At 56.5% G+C, this 19,536-nt stretch overlaps 2 protein-coding genes across 3 annotated transcripts; one reads left to right on the top strand and one right to left on the bottom strand.

The window, feature by feature from the left end:
* Positions 1-370: 370 nt before the first annotated feature.
* IL17RA (interleukin 17 receptor A) lies at positions 371-15,947 on the bottom strand. Of its 2 annotated transcripts, XM_061418394.1 has the most exons (13): positions 15,798-15,947; positions 11,375-11,399; positions 10,653-10,799; positions 9,851-9,963; positions 8,642-8,768; positions 6,979-7,026; positions 6,676-6,839; positions 5,884-5,967; positions 5,547-5,631; positions 4,872-4,883; positions 4,549-4,650; positions 3,421-3,462; positions 371-2,906 (listed from the first exon to the last, which is right to left on the bottom strand). In XM_061418394.1, the coding sequence occupies exons 1-13, from the start codon at positions 15,945-15,947 to the stop codon at positions 1,507-1,509; spliced, it is 2,499 nt and encodes an 832-aa protein (XP_061274378.1). In that variant the 3' UTR covers positions 371-1,506. The 2 variants fall into 2 exon arrangements, with proteins under 2 accessions (XP_061274378.1, XP_061274376.1); XM_061418392.1 differs by lacking the exon at positions 4,872-4,883.
* Positions 15,946-18,847, top strand: LOC133248339 (uncharacterized). Its single transcript, XM_061418395.1, has 2 exons — positions 15,946-17,323; positions 17,886-18,847. Exon 1 carries the CDS (start codon positions 15,946-15,948, stop codon positions 16,957-16,959), a length of 1,014 nt encoding a protein of 337 aa, XP_061274379.1. The 3' UTR covers positions 16,960-17,323; positions 17,886-18,847.
* The last annotated feature ends 689 nt before the right edge of the window (positions 18,848-19,536 follow it).

The following is a 19,536-nucleotide window of genomic DNA, read 5'->3' as shown; positions in this document are numbered from 1 at the left end:
GATTCTAGATTCACAGGTGGCCATCTCACAGTGTCCTTGCACGGCAGGTTTCCTACTAGGGCACTAAGCCCATCCATGGGACCCCACTCCACGACCCGCTTCCTCCCAGAAGCCCTCCCCAACACCATCACACACTGGGGACTAGGTATTAACCAAGGGATGTGGGGGAGGGGGCACGGACGCCGGCCTGTCGCACTCCCATGCCCGGTCCTTTGCTGCGCGGGGCTGCTGCGGACCTTGCACTGTCCAGGACCTGGGCCTCAGCAGCCTGCTGCTACCAGGCACAACCTCACCACGAGAAAGGCCTCTGCAGCCAGGAACCTCCCAACCTCTATAACATGTGACTCAAAGTGACAGCCAGGAACTCTAATCAGAGTTAAAAAATTTATTCATTCTTTTATCAATAAGCTCGCTTTCACACATGCACACGTGTACACGCGGTATCTGATTTCTCCTTGAATTTCAGAACCCCTTCCTCCTTGCAGGTGCTTGAAGCTACAGTGGAGGACTCAGGTTCAAGCAAAGAGAACCTAGAGCCACCCCAGTGTGCACAGGGTTGGGGGCTCCTTGTTCTTCTTGAGCCCGGATGCTATAGCCCAGGGGCTCAGCCCGCAATCCTGGAAGAATCCTTGGCCAAAGCTCTCCCACTGACCAAGACCACACATGGTTTCAGGCCCTGCTGAGGCCATCAGGGCTCATTCACTTCTATCCAATCTTTCTCCGAAAATGACCAGTGTGTCTGATCTACAGCCTCCTCTGCAGGGAACAGGGCATCCTGGTAAAGAAGCCCCGGCCTTTAGCATCAGGGCCTGATGCCCCAGCCCCAGCCTGGCCCCCAGGCCTCCCCAAGCTGGGCCCATGGGCTCACCTTCTGCAGCAGGATCAGTTACACACTGCCCTCCTGCCCCAGACTCGGGACTCCACCTGCCCTCCACCCCCCACAGGCACCCCTTCTGCCTCCACGTCTTGCCCTCACCCTGTGTGCTCCCTGGACCCTCCCACTAGAGGAGCAGCTCCTTGGCGGTCAGGGCTATACTGGACCCAAGATAAACGCCAAAGGAAGGAATGGCAGACGGTCTGTCCTTTAGCTCCTGGGAATGGGCCATGGGGTCTCGGGGATGGAAGGTGACCACACGGGGACCTGAAGAAAAGCTAAGGGGACATAGTCAAGCTGCTGCTGCTAAGTCGCTTCAGTTGTATCTGACTCTGTGTGATCCCATAGATGGCAGCCCACCAGGCTCCTCCATCCCTGGGATTCTCCAGGCAAGAACACTGGAGTGGGTTGCCATTTCCTTCTCCAATGCATGCATGCTAAGTCACTTCAGTCATGTCGGACTCTGTGCGACCCCATAGACGGCAGCCCACCAGGCTCCTCTGTCCCTGGGATTCTCTAGGCAAGAATACTGGAGTGGGTTGCCATTTCCTTCTCCCACAGTCAAGCTGGCTACCTTTAAAGGTGCGGCCTCATGGACGCAAGCCCACACGTGCACACACGCACACACGTGCTCACTCACCGCCCGGCTGGGGGAGGGCCGCGCATGGCGGGCCCTCGGGCTCAAGGCCGGGGTTCTTGCTAAGATCCTGGAAAAAGAGCAGCAGCTGGAGGCTGCGCAGGCTCTCCAGGCCCTGGGGGGACAGCGGCTGCCCCCCGTCCTCCTCCCCGACCCCCTCCCTGTTGTCATCGTCGTCGTCGTCGGGGGGCTGCGGGGAGCTCCTGGAGATATAGCCCTGGTCCGACTGCACAGACCGCCGCTGCTCCTCCTCGGGGGGCGTGAGCATGTCCTGGAGGCTCGGGTTCAGCTTGGGGGTCGGGAACCGCCCCTCGGAGAGGAAGAGGACGCTGTTCCGCCGGGGTCCCTGGCTCCCCAGAAGCGGGCAGGCCTCTTCTCCCTCCACTAGGGCCAGCCGGCCAGCGCCGCTCCCCACCTCCTGTGGGACGGGCTCCACTACCTGAGCCCGAGGGACCCTGTCCACCGGGACCACCATGGTCTGGAGCGTTGGGGCTGCCGGCTGCCCCGGGGGCCGGGGTTGGGGCTCCAGCCGCGCCAGCCCGCCCCCTCCTTCCCCGGCGAGGAGCAGCTCCACCAGCAGGTGGTCCCGGGAGGTGGGCTCCCGCACCAGCGGCTCCTGCCGGACGATCCCTCCTTCGGGCAGCGGCTCCTCCTCGAAGGCCTCCTCGTCCAGGGACGGGAGGTCCTGGCCGTCCGCCGAGCGGAGGTTCTCCAGTTCGAACCAGTCTGGGCGCTGGGCCTGCCAGCGGCGGAAGCGCTGCACGGCCTCGCGGAGCTGCCGGCCGCTGGGGCTCTGCAGGTAGTTCTGGGCCGCGAGCGCCCCCACGCGGTGCATGCGACCGGGCTCGAACATCTCCAGGTCCTGGATGCGGAAGTAGACCTCCTCGAACCGGTCCATGAGCTCATAGCAGGAGGTGATGTTGAACAGGTCGGGCACGTCCGCCTCGCAGCTGATGTCGCTGAAGTAGCAGACGATATAGGTGCCGAAGCAGGCCGGCTTCTTGAAGTCCGGCAGGATCATGTTCATGGCTGCCGTGAACAGGTCCCCCGCTGGCTGCCCGCGGTCGCAGCGGAGCTGCACGGCGGCAGCGTCCTCCCAGCCAAGCATCGCCTGCCACTTGGCCCGGGTGCCTCGGGAGCACAGGACGACGATCTTGGAGTTGCTGTCCGCCACTTCCTGCTTCTGGCGCCCCACCCAGGTCATGACCCCTACCTCCGAGATGGCCTGCTCCTCCAGCAGGTCCAGGGCTACTTCGGTGCCACACACGGTGAGCAGGAATTGGGCGAACTTGAGGACCACGTCCACGTAGAGGGGGTGGTCGGCGGAGTAGACGATCCAGACCTTCCTGGGCTTCAGGGGCGGGGGGCTCAGGCTGGTGGCAGCGGGCAGGATCTCTGGGGGAAACAAGGAAACCAGGGTGTGGTTTCAGGCGTTTCAGTGCTGACCACACATCACAGGCCTGGCCTGCCGGTGAGGGACAGTAAACAGGCTGAGTTTGGCTCCCCGAGCCCAAGAAATGCAGCTGAGACCCCAGAAGATGCCCGAGGTGGCTGCCAGGCTGCACTGGCTGCCTGCAAAATAGCCTGTGCCTTCAGGGAAAAGAGTGTCTCTCACTTTCCTACCTTGCCTGCAGCCTGTACGTTAGCTAGCATTATCTTTTCTTCAAGACACCAAGACCTATCTCTGGCATGGACACAGCTGCTCTCCAGGGGCCCTGACCCTCCCTTCTTGTTCAGGGATTAGCTGTGAACCCAGCCCCGCTGCTATTTGAGGTCCTTCCATTCGGGGCTGGAGGTGGGTCCCGGCAGGTGACATCTCCCGAAGGACAGGAACTGACTCGGGAGCTCCTCCAGGCCAATGTGAACAGCCTCCCCCTGAAGCCAGGCGGCCCAAACCAGGAGTGCCCACCTGTGTCTTTGGTGCCATCTTCATGTTTTCCTTGACGGAACCCTGAAAGGAAAGGCAAGGTCAGAAGGATTGCTCCAGAAGTGTCCGTACAAGTGGCACAGGTTTTACAAGGCCATCTCCCGACCACGGGAGGGGCCGAGGAGCACCTCCTAGCTGCTCTGGGCCTTGGCGGGGAGACCGCGTCTCCCACAACCGCTGGGTGACCTGGAGGAGGTACCGATGTCTCTGAAGCTTGGTTTCTTCCTCTGTGAAATGGGTCTGTGGGTTAAGTGCCCACAGGGGAGGAAGATACCCACAGGTGGGTATCCAACATACCCACCACCTGGGTCACAAGTATTCGGCACCACTGACTGGTCTGGGGCCCCCAGAACGGTGCCTAGGAGGTTACCACCTCAGTGGCTGCCCCCCAGCAGACTCCCTTTTCAGGGAAAGCCCATCCCCCAGACCTGTCCTTGCAGGAGGCACAAGCCTTCTGAGACGTCTCTGGAAGTGGCGCCCCCAGCCCCTTTGCGGCCTCCTTGTATTCTGAAAGTGATGCGGGGAACCAACGTCCTTAAGTGACCTCCCCTCCTGGACCCAGGGAGGGACCCCATGGTGTGGGGCTGACTCCCTGGAGTCACACAGAGGCCAAGGAGGGCATTTGGCACCTGACTTCAACCCCCACCTTTGGGCTGCTCCCCAGAACCATGAGGTCCTTCCCTCGCCCCAAGGAGTGGGTGCTTCGGGAAAAGGTCAGATGTGAGGCCCAAGAACAGCCTCCTGACCCCTGGAAAGACCCGGACGCTGGACCCTCCCAGGGACCCTCTGTGGAAAGACCCTCTCGACAGATCTCACGCCTGGCTTGGTGATCTTCCCCTGAACGAATCGTGGTCACAGAGGGAACGGCCACCCAGATCAGGGTCATGGAGGGGCAGGGAGAGGCCAACCCCCACCCCGGAGACCCATGTTCCCTCCTGCTTGGAACGTGGCCAGAACGGGCCTGGGGTGGGGGACTGATGCTTATTAATAGCCTGCAGGGCTGGGGGTGTGGGGTCCTGAGCACAGACTTAGGGCTGGTGCGGGGAGAAGGGTCTGGGAAGAGGGAGGGGGAGACCGGAAATCCCAGGTGGGCTGTAGCTCCCCCCTTACCTGGTAGCCTCCAAGTCATGCAGAGGATCAGCAGGATGACAGAGCCCACCAGCAGGATGGAGAGGCCTGTGATGAATGCAGATACCCACAGGGGCGTGTGGTCTGTGGCAGGAGGGTGGTATGAGTGACGTGACACCCTGGGGCCCCGCCCACTGCCCAACCCGGGAGTCCTCTCTGCCCTGCCAGCCCTGGGGCCCCGCCCACTTTCCACCCCGGACTGCTCCCCTGGGGTGTCTCCTCGTGCCGCGTGACCCCACACCAAGCTAGGCAGGGACCTCTCCGTGACCCTTGAGGTGTCTCAGCCTGGAAAGGGTCAGCCTCACCTTCATCGGCGTCTGTAAGGAGAACAGGGACAGACTTTCAGTTGTCAGCAGTGATAGTGCACAGTACGTAGTACACACTTGGTACATAGTATATAGTACCCAGAACCAAGTGTGTAATACTTAGTACACAGTACATGGTACACAGTAAAATATACTTAGTACTATATAGTACACAGTATCTATACTATGGTGCGTAGTACCCAGTACTTAGTACATAGCACACAGTACTATAGTGCATAGTGCCCAGCACATAGAGCTTAGCACTTAGTACACAGTACCTATACTATAGTGAACAGTGCACAGTACTATGGTGTGTAGTACCTAGTACACAGTACTAGTCAGATAGTACTATGACTCAGAGTTTGTGAGAACTAAAAGCAGACGTGTTAGAGCGCTTTGCTCACTCAGTACATGGTGTTAACTGTAGCTGTGACAATAAAGAGTTCCCAGTTTTCCAGTCACAGAAACTGAAGATCAGAAAGGCTCTGTGCTTTTCCTGCGGTCACACAGCTAACGAAAGTCAGCGAGGAGTCCAATCTGGAGCCTCTCTCTAAGGCCGCATGACACAGGCCTGGACAACTGCCCCTTCCCCCCGGACCAGGTCACGGTGCAGTCTCGGCTGCTGACCTTCGCCCACCCTGCTTCCACATGGCCCCTGGCAGCCGCGTGTCCCACCTGGGGTGTGCAAGACCTCTGGGCAGGCCACGGACAGCGAGTGTCGGAGGCAGTCGTTGAGGCAGCTGCTGAAGAAGGGCTGGATCTGTGAGGCAGAGAGTGCGAGGAGAGGCTGGGGGACACGGGCCCACCAGGAACCCACCGGCCTCTCCAGGACGTCTCCATGGCTGCTGGGCAGGTGGCCCGTCAGCGGGAGCGGGTGGACGACCCTGCCTGGGCGAGGCTGGTGGCTGGCCAGGAAATCCCCAGGCAGTAGCGGTACTGGATCCAGGGGGAGCATGACCCCCCCAAGCTGCCTACCTGCCCTTTGCCCACCCCGTCCCACCCTGCTCCCCACCTGCACGTGGTGGCGGCAGCACCAGCTGGAGTCTGGCAGGGTGACCATGATGTGGCAGCGCTGCTGGGTGGCTTCCTGTGCGGGCTGCAGGGTGGAGGGATGGTGAGGCCCTAGCCCCGGCTGGGATGTGACCCGGGGGCCCCCTCCCTGGGGAGAGGGGCTGCAGGTCCGGCTCCAGGAGGAGCAGCCGTCCCCAGGACTGCATCCTCAGGACTGCATCGGACGCCCTGGCCACTGGGGATCAAGGGATAGACGCACGTGTCCAGCAGCGGCCCTACCCTGGCTCCGTCTTACTGCCTCACCTTGACCCCCCACCTTGTCCTCATGTGCACGTTGTACAGTCTTCAAATCCTCTTTGCAATCATGAAATTAACAAAGCAAAAAGAGGACCAGGAGGATGTGGGGGAGGGGAGGACAGAGGGCTGAGTGCACAGGGCAGAGACAGGGCTCCTGTCAGCTGCAGGAACTACGTACCAGCCACACGCAGCCACACTGCAAGCACACACCAGCCACACTCCAACTGCACACCAGCCACACTCCAAGTGCACACCAGCCACACTCCAAGTGCACACCAGCCACATGTCAGGCACACACCAGCCACACATCAACTATACACCAGCTACACACCCACCTCACACCAGCCACTCTCCAAGTGCACATCAGCCTCACTCTGCACACACGGGAAGGGAGATCACATGCTCTAAGCCCAGCCCGAGCACCTGGCCCTTGAGGGTGGAGAGGGTGCTCTGAGCCAGGCTGATGGGTTAGGAAAGCGGCAGGGAGGGCAGTTACCACGGGCAGGTCGACGACATATTGGAAGCAGCTCTGGTTCTCCGCGGGCGGGAAGCTGTGCAGCAGGACCTGGTAACTGGTGGACTCGTTCCACGGGGTGAAGCTCAGCTGTAGCTGGTGGGCCTCGAGGGTCTCCACGGTGATGTTGGGGTCCCACAGGCTGCCTATCGCACGGGCACAACGTGACCAGGAGTCAGAGAGAGGGGCGAGCGTGCTTGCACATGTGCACGTATGTGCATGCTTGTCTGTGTCCATGTGTGTGTGACCCAAGTAAAGCTCCCACACGGTCGCCCCCACGGTTACCTGAACTCACACATGGCGTGGTGTCCTTCATCCTGGGGTCCTTGCAGTCTGTGGATTGGGAAGAGGTGCAACCATCAGCCCCTGCCTTGGAGAGCTTGTCTTACAGAACCTCCAATGCCAGAGGTAACAACCGTCTGCTTTTTGGGAGCCTGTCTAAAGGCGGCCCCTTCAGAGGAGCCCTAGAATGGACGCTGCTATGGGTCGGAGGCCCGAGGCCTGGGGCTGCCTTGGCCACCTCACCACTAGTCCCTCCAGAAACTTCCAGATCCAGGCAGAAGCCCCCTCCCCAGACTTGTTCTTGGACTGAGGGGTCCTGTCTACTCCTGTTCCCCCTCTCTGGGGGCTCCCTCCCTGGATCTGCTTCTGCCCTTGAGGGGAGATGGGCTTTGTCCCCCTTGGCAAATGGTGACGTGGCCCCCCAGCTTCCACACATCCTCATGGGAGTCTTGGGTTCAGCCCCGTCTGGGGTGGGCCTGGGAAGCTGCATTTCTGACAAGTTCCCAGGTGATTCCATGGCACTGCCAACCTGGGGACCCTGTGAGGACCGCTCCCCCGGAGACGGCTTCTTGGTCCCCCATTTCCTTGATTGCAGCATTTTTATTGGTTTAAGATGTGACAGGCGTGAATCACTGTGAGCAACAGGTGCTGAGTCAGTCCGCTTTAGGGATGGGGGGCTAGGAGGGGGATCGGGGAGTGTCACTCATCTGACAAATAATTATGGAGCCCCTAGTATGTGCCAGGTGCTTTGTGACGCCTAGGAGATATAGCCAGGAGTGAGACAAAGTCCCTGCCCTCTGGGAATGCCATTCCAGCCAGAGGGACCATAGAAGGAAACTGTAATATCATGCCATGGCTATGTCAAGATGCTGGCATGTCAGGGATGGGGAGTGACATAAAAGGGGAAACAAAGCTGGGTGAGCAGACCATGCGTGCACGTGTGTGTACATGTGTGCACATATCTGTGTGCATGTGTGTACACGAGTGAATTTGCATGCATGTGCACATCTGTGTGTATGCATGGGTGTACATGTTTTGTGTGTGCAAGAGGTGCTCCAACAATGTGGATGGCCTCAGCAAGCACTTCCCAATCGCCTCCCACACACCGGGCCATTTACAAGGGTCTTGAGGCTGTCCAAGTGGGTGTAAGGCCCAGGCCCTGTCCTCCAGGGACTGGGCATTCAGGCACTCTTGGCTCCGGACAACGAGAAAGGTGGACCGTGGCAGAGACTCCGGAGGGGACAGAGATGCACCCAGAGGTGCAGATGTATCAAATGCTGTTTTGGAAGATGAGCCTGGCAAGCATCCCAGGAGGAGGGAGCAGGGGAAGTAGGGCTGGTGCCAGATACACACAGTAGGACGTGGGAAGAGTGAGGAGCCGGGGCTGGGACAGGGCGGGCAGTGAGGCCACAGCTCTCTGGGGACAGGCCTCTCTTCCCAACACCTTCTGGGCAGGACATGCCAGATGAAGGACTCAGTTCCCATAGAACTCCCGGGGTCTTGGGCCAACACCAAGTTGGTGCCACAGAGAATGGACTCCGCCTTAGGAAGTGGAGGCTGCAGCCCCCCACCCAGGAGCCCCGGCCCTGCACCTGTTTGTCCCGTGGGTTCCACAGGCCGACCACAGAGTGAGGGGTGAAGGGCATGTGCGGGGTGGTGCTCTTACCGGGCACCAGGAAGTTTCTGGATTGGTGGTTTGGGTCCCCGTCAGGGATGGGCTTAGGCAGGTGGTGGACGGTCACCTCGTACTCCTCTCTGGGTTCTACCACGAAGTGGCTGAAGGCAAATCGCCACTAGGAGACAGAAGGAGGGGAGGTCAAACGGTCACAGCTCTCACCTGAGCCCAAAGACCTCCCCACCTGTCCCTGAAGAATTCACCAACACAGGGAGGGAACAACCACGGCGCAAGCTCCCGAGTCAGAGGCATCATGTCCCTGTTCTGTGTTTCTTCTGGTCTTCCTGCTTGTTTACAAACACCTGGCTCTGGCCTCATTAGGAGACAGCAGGGCCAAAGGCAAGAGAATACGGGCGAGGTTGAAGGCGCCCCTCCCCCATCAGCCCTCTCCAACTCCAGGGCTGTAGGCCTCTGGGACCCAGGGGCAGCTGAAGACCACTTGTTACGTGGCTCTGCCCCGTGGAAGGGAAAGCAGGGTCTCTGGAGCACGAAAGTACAGTGGGAGGCTATGAGGTCCCCCGTCCACCCCCTGAGCCTCACGGCGTTGTTGTTGCTCAAACATTTTTAGGCCGATGGAGATGAGACGCACTGACTCCAGCTCCCCTGGTGGACTGCTTGGGGTCCCTGGTCCTCCCCATCCTCCCGGTAGTTGGGGGATCCCGTCCTCACTAAACACAGGACAGGGTATCTGTCTTTGCTGCTTGTGTTCTGGGAGCTCTGCCTGTGGCCACTTGTCAGATGTAAACTGGCAGAATTGAGACGAGCCTGCATCAGGATCAACTGGATGGCTTGTCACCACCAACCGCAGCCATTTGAACACTCCAGCCTCTGGTTCAGGAGGTCTGGGGGGCTACCTGGAACCTGCATTTCTACCAATCCCCTGGTGTTGCTGCCGGGCTTGGGACTACACACTGGCAATCAGCGCTTTGACCAAACTAAACACGAACCCATTCTGGCTCCAAGCAGCAGAAGGAACAGAAACTGCGATGGAAACCACGGCTGCTCTGCGCTGGGCAGAGCCCCTGCGCCTGGAGGAGACCCTGGCTGATGGCAGGCGCTGGCCAAGGAAGCCGCCCTCCTAACAACGAGCCTGGACGTGAGGTGGGGAGGAAGAGTGGGGTGCATGCATGTGTGTGCATGTGTGTGTATGTGCCCACCACTCCCCGCGGTCACCACCGCCCACCCTGGTGGGACTCTTACCCGCTTGTGATGATGCCTCAGTGTGGTCAGAAACTCAAACCTGACACACAGACGCTCGTTGGTGTTCAGCTGCAGGATGGACAGCTCCGCCCCCTCCAGGTAGAGGACGCTGGCTGAAGGTCGAGGGGGGAGAGGAGCACAGGTGAGACCAAGGATGGCTAGCCGCCGGGGGGCGGGGGGTCATTTTCTGTCTGCTATGCGTGCCGACTAACCCACCCCTGCTTCCTGCTCCTTCTAGCTCCCTCTGGGCTGGGTTAGCCGCTGCCTCTGGACAGCTACCTCTCACTGGACAGGGACGAAGATACTTTACCCCGGGCCAAAAGGGAAAGCTTTGCAAATTCGTGGCTAGGCTGCTGGGGACAGACTGTGGGTGTCAGAGGGGGGTCCTCGACCTTGAGGACGGAGCATGAGCCTCAGCAAGGGACTCACCCGGCCATCCACAGGCCTGGGCGCCCTCGTCACCCAGTCTTCCCAGGTGTGCACACGGCTCCACCCCCAAGAGGCTGAGGTGTGGGGGGTGCTGTCAGAAGGGCCAGCCTGCAGTCAGATGGTTCATGACCGACGTGTTTTCCAGGGTGATGAAGATTTGGGGCTGAAGAAAGGCCTTCAGTGGAGGATGGTGGGTTAACATCTAGAACTCTGAAAAAGGACTCACTGCGTGAACTGATGGGTCCTTTCTCTGAACTGGCCCCCGTGTCTGAGCACAGGGCCGGGAGCCAGGGCCTCTGAGTCTGGTGGGAGGACTAGGAGGCCCAGTCTGTGGACCCACCAGAGGTGGGCAGCACCCCGAACGCCCACTCACCATCTGTCTGCAGCGTCCACTCGATGTGAACCACGGGGAGCAAATGTCCTTGCTGCGTGTGGGCGAAGCGCAGCTGGGTCTGCACGTTTTTTGGGGACGAGGGGGTGAGGTTCCGAGGGTGGATCCAGCTGTCGTCCAGGCAGGTACCTGGGAGCAGGAGAGGCAGAAATCAGAGGCTTGCGGGCTCTAAGGGACAGAGATGCAGCCCAAAGAGGATGCCTGGCGGGGTCCAGGAGCCTTCACAGTCAGGCCATGACCCCAAGACCAAAACTGGGCTCACAGTTCTCTTGATGCCCTTCGGGGGTCGTGGCAAAGCTCTGACGTTACAGGAGAGATGACAAAGCATGCCTGTGGCTTTGAGATGAAGCAGTGGTTGGAAGTGGGCAGGAGACATGAGGCAGCCATAAGAGTTGCTCTGTTTTATGTGTTGGGTCCCTAATGAGCATGGACTCTTGAATGGTGCACCTCCTCCTTGAATTAAAACACAAAACAAGATCCCACCCCGGATATTGCCCACTGCAGGGTGACAGCTCTGGCTAAAGGGTCATACTGCAGAGCCAGGTCATATTGTGGCGCCCCAGAGAATTCTTCCAAAACCCTGATGACAGGTGCGGTCCCGAGTCTCAGGGGTCTTCCCGCTGGGGACTGGGTCCCTTGTCAACTCAGTATGGGGTCAGTACCGCATCAGGGCAACTTGAGAAGAGAAAAAAATGGTGACTTACTGTTCTTGACTGTGCAGTTCAGCCCCTGCGGAAAAGAGAAGCAGGTAATTACAGCTGAGAAAGAACTCAGATCCGCCAGCCGGGTTCCGGTGTCCCTGGGCTCACACTCAGGAATGAAACGCACGTGCCTTCCCTCTCACTTTTGGGGCCGCTCCTGGGGGGACCATATTCCCCCCCGTACTTTGCTGTCCTGACAACTGAGGAGATGCAGGGCAAGAAGTGGGCGCAACACACGGCAAAAAGAAACTGCCGTTTTCTCAGTGGCTTTAGGAGCTGCGCGTCATCTGAGCCTCGTTTCCTGCCCTGAGCTCAGGACGCTGGCAGCCAAGCCCAGAGATAAGACCTCCAGATTTCCACATCTGAGAGGCCATGGTCACCCAGCCTGACCCCTACAGTAAGTCCAGCGACTGATCCACACGGCCTGCTCCACAGGGCATCCAATGAGCTTTTAGAACCTTAGACTTGAATATTCTCAGACAACCAAAGAGTACCAGAATTGTATGAAAATAGGTTAAAAAAATCAGCAACTTACAAGAATGTTCTTGGAGGAAACAAGATGAAGCTGGGAGCAGAATAAATTAAAACAAAATTATAACGGTCTCAAAGAAATGAGAGGGCACTGTATCCATATGACAGGGACAGAGTACTATGGAAAAATGAGCGAACAGAAATAAAAACGAACCTTGAGGGGGAGGAAGGTGGGAGAGAGTTTCAAGAGGGAGGGGACATATGTATACCAATGGCTGATTCATGTTGATATTTGGCAGAAGCCAACACAAGATTGTAAAGCAATTATCCTTCAGTTAAAAATAAATAAATTTAATTTAAAAATGAACCATGAAAATAAAAAAAATCCATAGACAAACCAGGCTATAAAATTCAGGAAATTTCTCCAAATGCAGAACAATATTAAGCAGAAATAGGAGAAACAATATGTGAATATTTAGAGAGTCAATTCAAGAGAAATGATATGACTAACTATATTTCCAATTGCACTCATCTCACATGCTAGCAAAGTAATGCTCAAAATTCTCCAAGCCAGGTTTCAACAGTACGTGAACCATGAACTTCCAGATGTTCATGCTGGATTTAGAAAAGGTAGAGGAAACAGAGATCAAATTGCCAACATCCCCTGGATCACAGAAAAAGCAAGAGAGTTCCAGCAAAACATCTACTTCTTCTTTATTGACTACCCAAAGCCTTTCTGTGTGGATCACAACAAACTGTGGAAAATTCTGAAAGAGATGAGAATACCAGACCACCTTACCTATCTTCTGAGAAATCTGTATTCAGGTCAAGAAGCAACAGTTAGAACTGGACTTGGAACAGACTGGTTTCAAATTGGAAAAGGAGTACGTCAAGGCTGTATAATGTCACCCTGCTTATTTAACTTATATGCAGAATACATCATGGGAAATGTTGGGCTGGATGAAGCACAAGCTGGAATCAAGATTGCCAGGAGAAATATTAATAACGTCAGGAACACAGATGACACAACCCTTATGGCAGAAAGTGAAGAACTAAAGAGCCTCTTGATGAAAGTGAAAGAGCAGAGTGAAAAAGTTGGCTTAAAACTCAACATTCAGAAAACTAAGATCATGGCATCTGGTCCCATCACTTCATGGCAAATAGATGGGAAAACAATGGAGACAGTGAGAGACTTTATTTTCTTGGGCTCCAAAATCACTGCAGATGGTGACTGCAGCCATGAATGACCATGACCAATGTAAACAGCATATTAAAAAGCAGAGACATTACTTTACCAACAAAGGTCTGTCTAGTCTAGGCTATGGTTTTTCCAATAGTCATGTATGGCTGTGAGAGTTGACCATAAGGAAAGCTGAGTGCTGAAGAATTGATGCTTTTGAACTGTGGTGTTGGAGAAGACGCTTGAGAGTCCCTTGGACTTCAGGGAGATCAAACCAGTCCATCCTAAAGGAAATCAGTCCTGAATATTCATTGGAAGGACTGATGCTGAAGCTGAAGCTCCAATACTTTGGCCACCTGATGTGAAGAGCCGACTCATCGGAAAAAACCCTGATGCTGGGAAAGATTGAAGGCAGGAGGAGAAGGGGACGACAGAGGATGAGATGATTGGATGGCATCACCGACTCAATGGAAATGAGTTTGAGCAAGCTCCGGGAGATAGTGGAGGACAGGGAAGCCTGACGTGCTGCAGTCCGTGGGGTTGCAGAGAGTCAGAGAGGACTGAACGATGGAAAAACAATAGGACCAGAACACTGTTTATGAGCTCATGAACAGCACCACGTTGGACCTCTTGCAGAAACCCCGGAGAAGATGCCCATGATGTTGAAGACAGTGTTAGGTGGTAGTGGCCAGTGTTCCCTGAGCTCTCCTGGGCCAGGCATCAGTAGCACTTTGTATGGAGATCTCATTGAATCTACAATAGCCCTATGAGGTAGGTACCATCACCACCTCACCACTTAAAAAAAATACATATTTTTAAAAATGTTATTTATTTTTGGCTGCGCTGGGTCTTTGTTACTATGCGCTGGCTTTCTCCAGTCGCAGCGAGCGGGGGCTACTCTCAGGTTGTCGGGGGCGGGCTTCTCTTGCTGAGGAGCACCAGCTCCCTGGCTAACTCTGAGCAGCTGGCACCAGCTGTTGGTCTCTCCACCCATTGCTGCCTCTTGGACAGAGCTAGCTGTCATTCACCTGCTCACCCTCCCCTTCCTCTTTTCAGTCCACAAACATCTGTCAGCCCCCACGGCCTGTGCTTATGGCACTGGGCTGTAGGTGGTGAAGTCAGGATGCGAAGCCAGGTCCTCTGAGATCAAGTCACTAAGAGGTGCTCCATCCATGGAAGCGCCAGTGGAGGGACAGAAATCTGGGGGGCCTAACCCCTCTCTTTTCAGGGGAGCCAGCTGGCAGTGGGGCCTTGTTCTCTGGCCAGGTGTACAGGAGGCAGAGGGAAGGCAGAGCCTGGCAGGTGTAGACAAACTGCCCAGGGTCCCTCTCTAGCCCCTGCTCCGCCGCCATCAAGCCAGGCCCCTGCTCCGGGTGAGCAACTGAGGCCAAGCCCTTTCAGCCCAGCTCAGCAGAGACCCTCCCTCATTTGCAGCTGCTTCTCCCACTTTCCTGCCACACAGACCGCCCACTCTTCATCCTGCCCACCCTCGGGCCTTGGCTCAGCGCTTTCCCCCTCCTGGAACGCTCTAGACTCTCTTGGAGGGCTGCCCAAGTGCCCTGTCTGCAGGAAAGGCACCCAGGAAGCAGGAGCTTCCCTGTTCCCTGGAACTCCATCGCTCCTGGCTGACAGAGGCTCCTGCTCCAGGCTGACTTCTGTGATTTACTGCCCCAACATCCGTCATCAGCCAGTGTGTCTTTGTTGTTTCAGGACCTTGTATTTTGCAGGCGGTCAGCAAAAGGCCATCTAAAAATGAACTGAGTCCCAGACAGCAGAGTCCCCAAGTAGGACCTGCTGAGCGGGTCCCCTGCTCTGCCCAGGGTCACAAGGACCTTTCCCAACATCATGTTAAAAAAAAAAAAGAGATTTTGCTAAACAGTCACTGACCTTTCACCCTCTTATGAATCCTCCGCAACATTAGATAGGGAGAAATACCCCTTTGGTTGTTCCACATCCTCTGACTCAGATAAGGAGCGTCATTTCTTAGGGTCAGAGGCGAAGGGGAGGGGGCCGAGGAAACCGAGAGGAGCGGCGGGAGAGGGCAGCCCGCGGCCAGCACCATCTGTCTCTTTTCCCTTAAGACGGGCCTCCACCCCAAGGCCACTACCAGGCGGTGGGTGTGGGTGTGTCGCTTCCTGTGGGCACAGCCGGCAACTGACGGGTGCCTACAGCCCCGCGGGACTCCAGACGCGGGCGGGCGGTGGGAGCCGGAGGGGGCGCCGTCCGGAGGGTCCACGCGGTGCCCAGGGCTCGCCCGGAGGGGTCATCGCGCTGCCCTTACAACTCTCCCCGGAAGCTGCCCCGCAGAGCCGGGGCTTGTGCGCCAGACGCTGCGGCCGCGGGGTCCCCCGGGCGCCGGCTCGGCGCGGGGGGGGGGGGGGGGGGGGGGGGGATGGACTACCGGGGTTGGCAACGGGACCGGTCCCGCCTCGCCCTCCTCAGGCCCCGCCTCCGGCCGGCGCGCCTCCCCCAAGTCCTTCCCCAACTGCGGGGCTCCCCCTGGAGGCGCCGCCGGGACGCCTGCCCAGGTTGTGCAACCCGCGCTGCGCGATCTTTCCCAGCAAACTCCGTCTCTTCCCTGGCTCGCACCGCAACTCGCGACGCTCCGCTTGTCCTGCCCAGGGCGGCCCGCTCTTGTGCCCAAGCCTTGGAACCCCCGAAACCCCGCTACTCCGGCCCCGGCCCCCGGCCGCCCGCCCGACCGACAGCATCCTCGGCTACCCCCACCCTCCACCCCACCCCCACCTCCACCCCCCGGGACGCGTCCGATCTCACCTCCTGGGAGCACTCGGGCGCCGGGTGGTCCAAGAGCCTCGGAGAGGCGAGACCGAGGCCCGGCGGGCGCAGGAGCAGGAGGAAGAGTAGGAGCGACGGCCCCGGCGGGGACCCGGGGAACACGCGCGGCCGGCGGCGCGGAGCCCCCATGGTCCCGGCCCTTCGCGGAAGGCTCGCGCCCGGGCTGGGGGCGCAGCGAGGGCGCGCCCCGAGGATCCCCTCGGCTGAGTCCCGAGTCGTTCTCCCGCGCCTGCTTCCGGCTTCCAGCCCTGCCCGGGGCGGGCCACGCAGAGGGGAGGGCTCGGCCGGGACAGTCCTTCCGCCTGTCCCTCCGCGACGTGCGTCCCAGGTGCGCCCTCCTCCCGGGCTCCGCCTCGCGCTCCTCCCCGCGTTTCTCCCCAACTCCTCCCCAGCTCCTCCGGGCTCCTCCTTGCGCTCCTCCCTGGATCCTCCCCGCGGTTCTCCCGCCCCGCCTGCTCCTGCGCTTCAGCTCGTCCTATATTCCATCTCCGCTCTTCGTCAGGCCGTAAAACTATTTTACTATCTGCCCCTTGCTCTCGCCTCCGGTCTTACTCTTCTTCTCCGTCAGAGGAAGTTCTTTTTCTCAGTTCCCTCTCTGCGTCTCCGCACCTCCTCCCTGTATTGCTTTCCTGGCTTTTCCTCCCCCTTCTCGAGGCCGGGACCGCTCCGCGCTCCGACTGCGCCGGGGTCCCAGAGGAGGTGGGGGGCCCTCGGCCTCCGGTTCACGCAGCGCTGCGCTGAGCCCGCGCTTTCGCCAGAGACCCGCTCCAAGTCTGCTGAGAGTCCGCAGACCGGGTCCTTCCTTCATCCTGAGACAGCCGTCGTCCACATTCCCTTTCCTGACAACCCTGAACGCCTCTGCTGGTCTCGAACAACCCCCACCCAGATCCCACCGACTGTAAATGGATCTCCAGGTCTGAGGCGGTGGATCTTCTTGTGGTCCAAAGCAGTGGCCCTTTGCCTGCTGCTGGCGGACCCCAGGCGACCACCTGAGCCCCCGCTGGCGACAGGACACAGCTGCTTTAGGCCTCGAGCTCCGTGGTCTCCAAACCTTTTACTTGTTTATTTAAGAATTTTGGAATACTATCCATCCTCCCATACATTTTTTAATATCACTCCGGAAATTTTTCATCCTATGTAAATAGATAAAGAGGATATAATCACTAAAATTTGATGTCTGTAGCAGGCAGCTTCCTCGATGCCCCCACCCCATCCCATCTCCTGGTGTTTGCACCTGCTGTGCCTCCCCTGCCCCCCTTGAGTGTGTGCTGGGCCCAGTGACCTGTTCTCAACAGCAGAATATAAATATGATGAGACAAAAAAAAAAAAAAAGGATGTCACCGATAGGGTTAGGCTGTGAAAGACCTGGACTTGGGGTTGTTCAGCCCTTTCTGGGTTGCCGTGAGCTGCCTGTGGAGAGGCTGGGACGGCCAGGAGCTGAGAAAGGACTGGTCAACAGCCAGGAAGAAACCGAGGCCATCGTTTCACCGTGACAATGATCAGGAGTAAGTGGTCAAAATAATGCAAGGACGGCACTTTAAAAAATTATTTTTAATTGGAGGATTTACGATGTTGTGTTGGTTTCTGCCATATAGCAGTGTGGATTAGCCATAGGTATACATCTGAGCCTCCCTCCCACCCCTCTTGGTGGTCACAGACACCACACTGAGCTCCCTGTGTTATACAGCAACTTCCCACTAGCTATCTATTTTGCATATGGTACTGTATATGATACAATACTCCGCTCTCTATTCTTCTCACCTTACCCCCCTCCCCGCTGTGTCCACAGCCTGTTCTCTACCTGTGTCTCCATCGTGTGCTGTGCTAAGTCACTTCAGTTGTGTCCTCCAGGTCACTTACAGGAAAGAATTATCTATCACAGCCCACACAGGAGAAGATGTGTGTTGCATCCCCTACAAGAAATCACTTGGGGCTTCCCTGGAGGCTCAGTGGTAATGAATCCACCTGCCAGTATAGGGAACGTGGGTTCGATCCTCGATCCAGGGAGATCCTACATGCCTCGGGGCAGCTGACCTGTGCGCCATAACTACTGAGCTTGTGTTCTAGAGCCTAGGAGCTGCAACTGCTGAGCCCACGTGCAGCAACTACCGAAGCCTGCCTGTTCCAGAGCCCATGCGCCGCAAGACAAGCCACCGCAATAAGCCTGCACACTGCAGTGAAGAGAAGCCCCCCGCTCACCCCAACAGAAGAAAAGCCCACGAAGCAACAAAGACCCAGCACAGTCAAAAATAAACACGTACATAAACAAAAGAAACCACCCTGGCAACTCAGCCAACAGAACCCAGCCAGGGAGACCTTGAACTCTCACTTTTCTCCAAAAGACTTTCATTCAAAACAACCCGTCCCAACTTCCTCCTTTTTCTTTGTAAATGTTTCATTCCTCTCTGGATTTGCCCATGGCTTTTTGCTATATAGCTTGCTTCTTCTGAATTCCATTTCCTTTGCTGTTCCTGAATAAATCCACCTTTGCAGGAAAAATGATTCTTTTATTGCTTACGTCTGTGTTACCGAATTGTTCCCTGAGTCTAAATGAGAGATTTTCCTGTGGATGGGTTTCAGTGATACAGCTAGAAAAAGTTGTACTTTTTAAAGAGTTTACGATGATGTTTCCATACACTTCCCATTTGACCCAATTTAATTATTCTGATAGAAAAAGATTTTAAAATTATTTTATTTACAACGTAGCTGTGTAAATTCAGCACAACTCCAACTAAATTTGAAGTGAAAGTGAAAGTGTTACTTGCTCAGTCATTTCTGACTCTTTGAGACCCAATGGACTGTAGCCCACCAGGCTCCTCTGTCCAAGGAATTCTCCAGGCAAGAATACTGGAGTGGATTGCCGTTTCCTTCTCCAGGGGATCTTCCTGGTCCGGGGACTGAACCCAGGTCTCCCACATTGCAGGCAGATTCTTTACCATCTGAGCCACCAAAGCAGAAGCTAAATTTAGCAAATTGCTAAATATATTGGTCACATTTTATGAAACAAATTGAAAGATGGAGAAAGATTACATGAGAGGAGAGGCCTGTCAAATTCTACAGATAATTAGCTTTCAGTTCTGAGAGGCAAATGAACAGATGCATGGGGCTTCCTAGCCTAAATCACTCATCTTCTTAGCGCAGGGATTTTCTAGAATCCTGCTCATCAGAACTTGGCAAGGAATGTCAGAACCATTCTTGGTTGTCGCTCAGTCGCTCAGTTGTGTCCGACTCTGTGACCCCATGGACTGCGGCACTCCAGCTTCCTTGTCCTCCACTATTTTTTTCTTGGAGGTATGTTTTGAGCAGGGATGAAAATTGCTACTTTCCTGTTTCTATTTTTAAGCGGAATTAGAATTAGAGCCAGAGAGAGCTATTGAAAAAAAATAAAAGGCAGTTAGCCACAGGATTATTAAACTGAAGTCTGTGGGTCAGTCAGTTCAGTCGCTCAGTTGTATCCGACTCTTTGAGACCCCGTGGACTGCAGCACGCCAGGCTTCCCTGTCCCTCACCAACTCCTGGAGTTTGCTCAAACTCATGTCCATCAAGTTGGTGATTCTGTCCAACCATCTCATCCTTTGTCGTCCCCTTCTCCTCCTGCCTTCAATCTTTCCCAGCATCAGGGTCTTTTCTAATAAGTCAGTTCTTTTCATCAGGTGGCCTAAGTACTAGAGTTTCAGCTTCAGCATCAGTCCTTCCAATGACTATTCAGGACTGATTT

The sequence above is a fragment of the Bos javanicus genome, chromosome 5, assembly GCF_032452875.1.
Source record: "Bos javanicus breed banteng chromosome 5, ARS-OSU_banteng_1.0, whole genome shotgun sequence".
NCBI lineage: Eukaryota > Metazoa > Chordata > Mammalia > Artiodactyla > Bovidae > Bos > Bos javanicus.
This window is presented reverse-complemented; position numbering and strand designations above follow the sequence as displayed.